We start from the raw sequence: 8870 nt of genomic DNA, 5'->3' as shown, positions 1-8870 counted from the left end.
AAGTGTTGGTGAGGATCTGGAGAAATCAGAAGCCTCATACACTGCTGGTGGCAATGCATAGAGTTCCATATGATGATCATATGGAACTCTAACCTTTTGAAGAATTGCCAGACTGTTCTCCAAAGTGGTAAGTGTGGAGGCCGAGAAAATTAAGGCCATTCCACTTTGAGTTCAGCGTTAGCACAAGTGCAGCCATCCCAGGCCCCTGTGAATAAGAGCTGAACTTTACCTTACTTTAGTTACAGGAAGAAAACAGTTTGCAGCTTAAAGTCCTAGGAAGCCCCTATGAGAATGAGAACAGAGCTCAACGCCCTTGAAAGCCCCACATGAAAATGTAAACAGAACTTGAGAAATTCCTCCACCCCTTCTGAAGATCCCCTAGACCAGCCTATAAAAACGAAGCTGAAACCCACCTCAGGGTCCAAGTCCCTGCTCCACTGTGTCGGGTATACTTGGACCCAAGCTCGAGCTTGTAAATAAACCCTCGTGTGTTTGCGTCGGTGCCGGCTCCTTGGTGGTTTCTCGGATTCGCAATCTTGGGCACAACAGTAAGGGTTTCTTTTTGGGGTGGTGAAAATGTTCTGAAATTAGATGGTGGTGATGGTTACACTGAGATAGGGAAACTGAAGGGACTCCAAGAAGAACTGGGTTTTTTTTTTTTTGCTCTTTTTCCTGCATCTACTCTTGCTAAGACCTGCACCCCCACCTTACACTTGTGTGCCTTATACTTAGTACAAATAATGTATGCCCTTGTAAGGGTCTAGAAGTTAATGATTTCTTTGGAGTTTTCCAGTATAATCGATAGAAGTGACAGGGCAAGGCTGTCATGTACATTTTGCAGACCATTGACTTCAGACACCCTGATGCCAAGCCTCCTGGCTCCAGAGCATAAGTGACTTAAGGAGGACACCTGAGCACTCATCCTTGTTTTGACCAATTTCTGGATGCTTGAGAAGACATGTACACCAGATCACAATCCTCATCACATCACATCACAAACCCCACATCCCAAGCAAAAACTGAGATTTGATTTTTTGTTTGATTTCTATCCTTTGTAAAGCCATGGACCCTCTTGGCTGGTCCTGTAGGACTCCATTTGGATCCATGGACCCAGTCTGCCTACATCAACACAAGTCTGTGAATATACTAAAATTCACTGTATGGCATACTTTAAAATAGTGAATTTCAAGTCACATAAATTCTATCTCAAAAATCTGTCACTAAAAAAATGAAAACTAAAGGTTGACTTACTAAAACATATCTGGGAAGTTATTTAAATAAATATTCAAATGATATTTAACTCTGTATTTTTTATATTTGTCTTTAGAAAGCAATTTGAGATACACACAGACATAAACAGGACCTTAATTTCCTCTTTCCCCAACTCCCATCATCTCCCTCCTCAAAGCGTTAAACTCCATTGTCAGTGATTTAGAAGGCAGTTGGGGTGAGGTCAGAGCCTGGTCGTCAATTAATCCACTCCTGAATAATCAGAGTGTTGTAAATCCAGATTAACAACAACAAAAAGATGGTTAATTCTTTGGATTGTCCTGTCCTATCCAGCATTCTTAAAGCACACCACTCCAAAGACTTTAACATAACTAAAGTTGTTTCAAACTTCCATAAATTAAAATATAGGGAATAATTTTTTTTTAAGATTTATTTATTCATGAGAGACACACACAGAGAGAGGCAGAGACACAGGCAGAGGGAGAAGCAGGGTCCCTGCAGGGAGCCCTTTTTTGGACTCCATCCCAGGAATCCACAATCATGACCTGAGCCAAAGGCAGACCCTCAACCACTGAGTCCCTCAGGTGCCCCAAAATTTAGGGCAAGAATTAAACAGATCATAGTATTTTTAAAGATATGGCCATAATTTGAAATTGGTTGTGGCCATTTTATATATATTGCCCACTTCTCTGTTAATATTAAATGCAAAATCAATGAACACTAGTAATTATTTTTTTTTGAACACTAGTAATACACAATACTTTTCTGTTTTGCATTCATTAGAAGAACATTCAGTTATCTTTTAATAGTACTGTTAGTTTTGAGTTCCTGTTTTTCTTTAACATACATATTTGAGTATCTTTCCAAAGTCTCTTGATCATATCTTATTTGAAAATGTTCTCATCCCAAGAGGTCAAACAAGTTTTACAGCTTAATCTTTTTTAAATGAAGTCAAAGCTGACATACGGGACCCCTGGGTGGCTCAGCGGTTGAGCATCTGCCTTTGGCTCAGGGCGTGATCCCTGGTCTGGGATGGAGTCCCCCACCAGGCTCCTTGCAGTTAAGCCTGCTTCTCCCTCTGCCTGTGTCTATGCCCTTCTCCCTGTGTCTCTCATGAGTAAATTAAATCTAAAAAACAAAAAACAAAACAAAAAAAACCCTTCTCTCTTTAAAAAACGCAATCCCCCCCCCCCCAAAAAAAACCCCAAAAAACAAAGCTAACATCTAGGAGAGTGCCAGACAATCTAAAAGACACAATACTCTAAAAACTGGGGCCACAAATTCATACTGTATCATTCAGACTGGTAGTATACCTGAGTTGATCAAATCAAATGAGATGCAATAAAAAGTGGTGAGGAATTGTGGCAAACATGACAGCATTCCATCCTTAAGGCATGTACTTTCAGCCAACTGGTAGCCATGCAAGTATGGACCTTGTATTATCAAACCGTCTCATTTTTCTCAAAAGACCCAGAAATCTGGCTTTGTTTTAAAGATTTTATTTGTTTAATCATAGAGACACACAGAGAGAGGCAGAGACACAGGCAGAGGGAGAAGGAGGCTTCCTGCAGGGAACCTGATGTGGGACTGGATCCCAGGACCCAGGGATCACGACCTGAGCCCAGGCAGATGCTCAACCACTGATCCACCCAGATGACCCAGAAATCTGGATTTTTATGTGAATTTAGCATAAATGAAGAAACTTCAACCTTCCTTTCTGGTTATTTCAAGGTTGTGTCAAGGGCTAAATTTTCAATAGGCACCATGTTAAGTTGGATATGAAATGAGTGTTAGTTCTGAGTCTTTATTCAGCACAGAAGACCCTTTAAGTTCACGGCAATATTACAGATCAAAATATACCACAAATGATCACAAACAGCTTTGGGCTCCAGTGACAGTCATTTTAGCTATGGTTTATTAAGGAAATACAGCTAGACTCCTATGCCTCACAAACTTTTCCATTTTAGTCTGCTTAGGAACAGCTAATGAACAGAGAAGTCCTTCCCCACCTCCTCTAACTCCCAGAGTCTCCTCTGTCTAATTCGACACTTCAAAAAAGTCTCAAATCAAAAGAAAAAAAATAATCAAACACTTGATACAAACTTTCATTTCTATTCCATAATACAGCCATGCCCCCGCCCCCTTTTTTAAAGTAGTTTCTAAACCCAATGTGGGCCTCGAACTCACAATCCGGAGATCAGCAGTTGCACGCTCCACCGACGGAGCCAGCCGGGCGCCCCACAGCCATGCTTGTTTTTAACACAAAAACTGTGCTGTTGTTTCCCTCGGTAACATTTGTCACTTTTATTTGTGGCTTCCCATAATCCGCAACACAGCGCTCGCTACCCTCCGAGCCCCTGGTCACCCCGGCGCGAAGCGCGGATCCAGTCATCTTTTCTGGATTCCGAAGGCCCTTCTCGGAACGCAGAGCTTTTCAGGAGTGGTGGTGCAGAAACACACACACACCCGGCTGAAGATTTCAATCTGAACACTTAGCGTGCTGCAAAAGCCTGCTGAATGAGGGCGACGTCACGGTTTAGCGAAAATAGGCATTTTTGGAGGATCCCTGGGTGGCTCAGCGGTTTGGCGCCTGCCTTTGGCCCAGGGCGCGACCCTGGAGACCCGGGACCGAATCCCACGTTGGGCTCCCGGTGCATGGAGCCTGCTTCTCCCTCGGCCTGTGTCTCTGCCTCTCTCTCTCTCTCTCTCTGTGACTATCATAAATTTAAAAAAATAAAAAAAATTTTTAAAGAAAATAGGCATTTAAAAAAAAGCAAAAAAAAAAAAAAAAGAAAAGAAAATAGGCATTTTTGGGGATCCCTGGGGAGCGCAGCGGTTTAGCACCTGCCTTTGACCCAGGGCGCGACCCTGGAGACCCGGGATCGAGTCCCACGTCGGGCTCCCGGTGCATGGAGCCTGCTTCTCCCTCTGCCTGTGTCTCTGCCTCTCTCACTCTCTCTGTGACTATCATAAATGAATAAAAATCAAAAAAAAATTAAAGAAAATAGATTAATACGCTACGTTTCTTCGACGTCGGCCGCTGCGGCATCGCATCCCCTTACGCTTGTCGATCATCCCCGCGGACTGCAGGGCAGGCCTTTCTCCCCTGGTCATTCCCTCCAGGATAAATTCGCCTCCGGTCTGCCCACAAGGATCCCTCTCCCCAGTCCCCAGATCCCGGGCGACGCCTCTCGGCGCAGAAGCCGCGCGAGGAGAAGGAAGAGGAGGAGAGAAAGGCCGAGCAGGGCCTCCCGACGCCGGCCTGCGGGAAGCCATGGAAGCCCGGGAGGGAGCGGCCCGGGGTTTGGGAGGGGCCCGCCCTGGGGGCGCCCGAGCCCAGCCCCGCGAGGCTGTGCCCGCAGCGGGCTCGTTCCGCTCTCCAGCGAGGCCCGGCCGCGGAGGCTCCGTCGAGGGTGCTCCGGCCAAGCGCCCGCCCCGGCCCCCGGCGCCGGGATGCGGGGTGAGCGACACCGCGGATCCGCCGAATCCTGCGCGAACGCGGGGCCGCTCAGACCGCACAAAGGGCCCCGGCGGCCCCCCGCGGCTTCCTCACCTGTGCTTGGCGGCCCTCCGAAGCCGCAGCGCCACCGGGTGAAGCCCCGCGCGCTGCGGGGACGCGACGGGAAGACGCCGCAGCAGCCCCGGGCCGGTCCCAGCCCCGCCGCCGCCGCCGCCGCCGCCGACTCGCCCCGCCCCTCCCCGGGGCCCCGCCCCCGACTGGCCAGGATCCCGGATGTGGCCTCCTCCGGCGCCCGAATCCCCGCCCTTTCTTCGCAGGCCCCCGCCCCTTCCGCTCCGCTACGGGTCCCCGCGCGGCCCAGCCCGAGTTCCGCCGTCCCTGGGTGGCTAGAGCGTCCTCCTGCGCTCCGTCGCGCTGCAGGTGACGGCGCCCGGAGGCTGTCGGGAAGTAGGCGGGGTGACGTGGGGTTGACGAGCTCGGCGGCGGGTTTGCCGCGATCCGTGGCGGCGGCAGCTGGGGCGGGCGGCGGCCGCGGCCTGAGGCGCAGCGGGCGGTGCGTGGCCGGGGCCATGACGGGCAATGCCGGGGAGTGGTGCCTCATGGAGAGCGACCCCGGGGTCTTCACCGAGCTCATTAAAGGATTCGGTGAGAGCCAGGGGGGCCGTGCCGGGCCGGGGGTCACGGGAGGAGGCCCAGGCCGGACACGGAGTGGTTCTCGGCGGCCACCGCGCCTCGCGTCTGACGGGAGGCGAGTCCGGCAGCCCGGATCGCGCTGGGCTCTCGGCCGCTCCTCCGCCCCGGGCACTGGCGGTTCCGCGGGGCTCGGGGGCGGGGATCGTAGGTGTCCTGCGCGCTGCGGCGTCCGCTGGCCTCGGCGCCCAGTCACTGGTTCGGTGACCCGAGCGCGCCCCCGCCGCAGCCTCCCGCCGCCGCCGCCGCCGCCGCCGCGCGGACCTCCCGTCTCCAGGGCCGCTCGCCTGGGAGCGTTCCCCGCGCCCGGCAGGTGAGCCTGGACGCCGGCTCTCAGGCCGTCAGCCCTGCGGGGAGAGCGAGGCTGTGCCTCCTCCTCGGCGGCGGCGGCGGCGGCGGCGGCGGGAGGCTGCGGACTCCCTCAGCACCGCGTGTGTGTGAAGAGCCCGCGGCCCTCACGCACGCCGACCGCGCGGCACTGACGAGCCACTTTGCTGCTGCTTCCCCCCGCGCGCTCTCTTTTTTTTTTTTTTATTTTTTTTTTGACTTCCGGTAAAGTGTGGTTTCTTGAGCCAGTGCTCCAGACCAGAGGCCACATGCTTTCCTCAGTTTTCTTTTTTTCTGGCCGCGTTCCTTGTCTCACATCCTAAATAGCATGTTTTGGCCTTTTTAGACACTTTGATGTCCTTCTTGTTCTCATCCTTTCTTTTGGGCAGTAGGTTTATTTCTCGGCTACATTTCTCCCAAGTATTACTAATTCTAGCTATTATGTTAAAACTTTTACTGGGGGTTAGAAACCAAACGTCGGTAGAGATGCTGTCTGTTGCGCATCGCTGTATGCGAGGAATGTGATTTATCAAGTATGTGTCGTTTGTCTGCTGTATCGTCGGGCACCCTGGTAGGGCTGGGGAGTTTTCGGTGTGAATAAACCACGACTTCTCTTCTAAAGATCCGACGAAGGAATGCGGTGCGTTAATCGCTGTGCTGGAGCATGTGCAAAAACGTTAAGGGGACACAGGTCACGGAAGAGCACAGGCAGAGGGAAAAACGTACACAGGAATGTAAAGTACATGCAGTAGGAAACAGCAAAGTGGCAAAAAACAAACAAACAAAAAAAAAACCCCAAAACACATAATGTAACAGACGAGGAGATATTTGAACCTGAAGCTGAAAAGTAAACTGAGGCAAGATTGTATGCTGAGTTGTATAGTTTGGATTGCCCTGTCGTCACTGGGGACTTAGCTGTCAAAGATAATTGAATGCTGAAATGACATTTTTGTAATTAGAAAAGGTTTGTGCCACGTGTGGTATGCGGGCCGGAGTGAAATGAAGGGAGAGAAGCTAGAGGTGTCTTAAAATGATTGGAGTCAGATGATGAACTTAAAGTAATGGATTAAAGAGGAGGAAGTAGTTGTAATGATTTTGCTTTATTTAAACCAGCAGGACAGCCCACTGACCGGATGTAGGGGAGAAATGTGAAAACGCTCCAGGGTTTCTAGCTCGAGTGACTGGTGAAGCTTGATGAACAAGCTTGATAGACAAGAAAATGAGTTCCTTTTAGGATTTTTAGTTTGAGATGTCTGCAGGTTTAGCCATGAAATTTAACCTTTAACACCTTAACTCTTTTGACATTAGTGTTGACTTTAAGAAACAGTGTACTAGGCAAGTTTGTTTTTCAGTCCTATATACATAGAAAACTTATAATTCAGAATGATTAAAAGTTATACTAAAGAGGGTGATATGTAAATGCATTTTTTTGCACTGACACATATGGAAAGTGAAGCAATTGCTATTAATGGGTTGGCTTTATTAGCAGAAAAATGTTGCAAAAAGTTAAATGATACAAGTTGTATATCATCATCAGATACTTCAAAGAGAACATAAGTTTATTCCAGTCATTTCCATCTTTTTTCTTACACAATTCATGGATTTAAAAAGCTTTTTGAAGTTCATTTTTTAAAAAGTGCACAATCTTATTGTGTCATGAATGCTATTGTAAGTTTATTTTAAAAGTTTCTTCACTGGAGAGGAAATTACTTGTGGAGTCGATGAATATATAAATACATATTTTAGTGGAGTATAATCCATGGTAAAACAAAGTTGTTTTTTTTTTAAGATTTATTTATTTGAGAGAGAGAACGAGAGAGCACTCACACGTGCACACCTGAGTGTGAGGAGGGGCAGAGGAGGAGAGAATCCTCAGTCCCTGCTGAGCACAGAGCCTGACTTGGGGATCAATCTCATGACTACGAGATCACAACCTGAGATGAAACAGAGTTGGCCACTTAACTGGCTAAGCCACCCAGGCGCCCCCCAAAACAAAGTTTTTATTAGGAAACTGATGGAGCAGAACTTCTACTTTTAATTGGTGTGGTACACACATAATTCATAAATGCACTGAAATAAACTGTGATAGTCTACTGATTAAAAACAGAAGCTGTAAACTTATGTTTCCAGCCAAGATGGAATAACAGGGACTGCATTTACTTTTCCTACAACAAATCAATGACCCCCAACTTTCATTTCAAGAAACCAGAAAAAGAATAGCAAATGAAACTTGAAGTAAGCAGATGAAAGGAAATAATAAAGATCAGAGTTGAAATTAGTGAAACAAAATAAGATGAAAATGGTGGAAAAAAATCAATGAGACTAAAAGCTGATTTCTCAAAAATCAATGAAATGGATAAACTTCTAGTCAGAGTAATTAGAAAGAAGAGAGGAGAAGGGAGGAGAGGATGCCTGGCTGGCCCAGTTAGTAGAGCAAGTGACTCGATCCCTGGTTTGTAGGCTTTTAAATAAAATCTTAAAAAAAAAAAAACAAAAACTAGAGGAGACACAAATGACCAATTTTAGAAGTAAAAGGGGATACCACTATAGATTTTATAGATTAAAAAGATAATAAGGGAATATTCTAAACATTATGCTAATAAATTTGACTTGGGTGAAATGTATGAATATCTTTAAAGATAAAAATTACCAAAGCTCATACTAGAAGAAATAGATAACCTCTATAGCCTTGTATTTATTGAATTGAAATTATAATTTAAAATCTTCCCACAATGAAAACTCTAGCCAAAATTGCTTCACTAGTAAATTATTTCAAATACATAAGGATTAACTAATACCAGTTCTACACAAAACTTTTCCTAAAAAAAAAAAATGGAGAGGAAGAAGTATTTCCCATCTCATTCTGAGAGCCATCATTATCCTAACACCCAATCCAGACAAAGGCATTACAAGAAAAGGAAACTACAGACCTAACTCCATCATCAACATAAATGCAAAAATTCTAAACAAAATTTTAGCAAATGGACAATTAATATAGATCAATTAGTATAGGTTATAATCTGTAGGTTTTATACATTATAATGATATAGATTAATATAAATCCCACTCAGTTATGAATTCATGGGAATTCAATGTTTTAAGATTTGAGATTCAATGTGGTTTACCATATTAACAAACTTAAAGAAAAACTGTATGATTGCCT

General features: G+C 46.5%; 2 protein-coding genes across 21 annotated transcripts in view; one reads left to right on the top strand and one right to left on the bottom strand.

Annotated features, from left to right (window-relative positions):
• Positions 1–4936, bottom strand: part of RO60 (Ro60, Y RNA binding protein) — a 29140-nt gene extending 24204 nt beyond the window's left edge. For 3 of the 7 annotated variants that reach the window (XR_012025923.1, XM_072814870.1, XM_072814871.1), the window contains exons 1-2: positions 4784–4936; positions 414–581 (exon numbers count right to left, since the gene is read on the bottom strand). The gene's annotated coding sequence lies outside the window, so the exon portion shown is untranslated. Of the gene's footprint in view, positions 1–413; positions 582–4074; positions 4195–4783 lie in introns of those variants that run through there. The other 4 variants (XM_072814872.1, XM_072814874.1, XM_072814873.1 and 1 more) reach the window with 4 other exon arrangements.
• Positions 4937–5033: 97 nt separating this feature from the next.
• Positions 5034–8870, top strand: part of UCHL5 (ubiquitin C-terminal hydrolase L5) — a 41199-nt gene continuing 37362 nt past the window's right edge. For 2 of the 14 annotated variants that reach the window (XM_072814892.1, XM_072814887.1), the window contains exon 1: positions 5060–5110. Coding sequence is in view for 2 of the 14 variants with exons in the window: in XM_072814879.1 (XP_072670980.1) it covers positions 5260–5335 (76 nt within the window). In the remaining 12 variants the exon portion in view is untranslated. Of the gene's footprint in view, positions 5336–8870 lie in introns of all 14 variants that reach the window. The other 12 variants (XM_072814891.1, XM_072814884.1, XM_072814881.1 and 9 more) reach the window with 10 other exon arrangements.

This window comes from Canis lupus, chromosome 38 (genome assembly GCF_048164855.1).
Source record: "Canis lupus baileyi chromosome 38, mCanLup2.hap1, whole genome shotgun sequence".
NCBI classification, from domain to species: Eukaryota; Metazoa; Chordata; class Mammalia; order Carnivora; family Canidae; genus Canis; species Canis lupus.
This window is presented reverse-complemented; position numbering and strand designations above follow the sequence as displayed.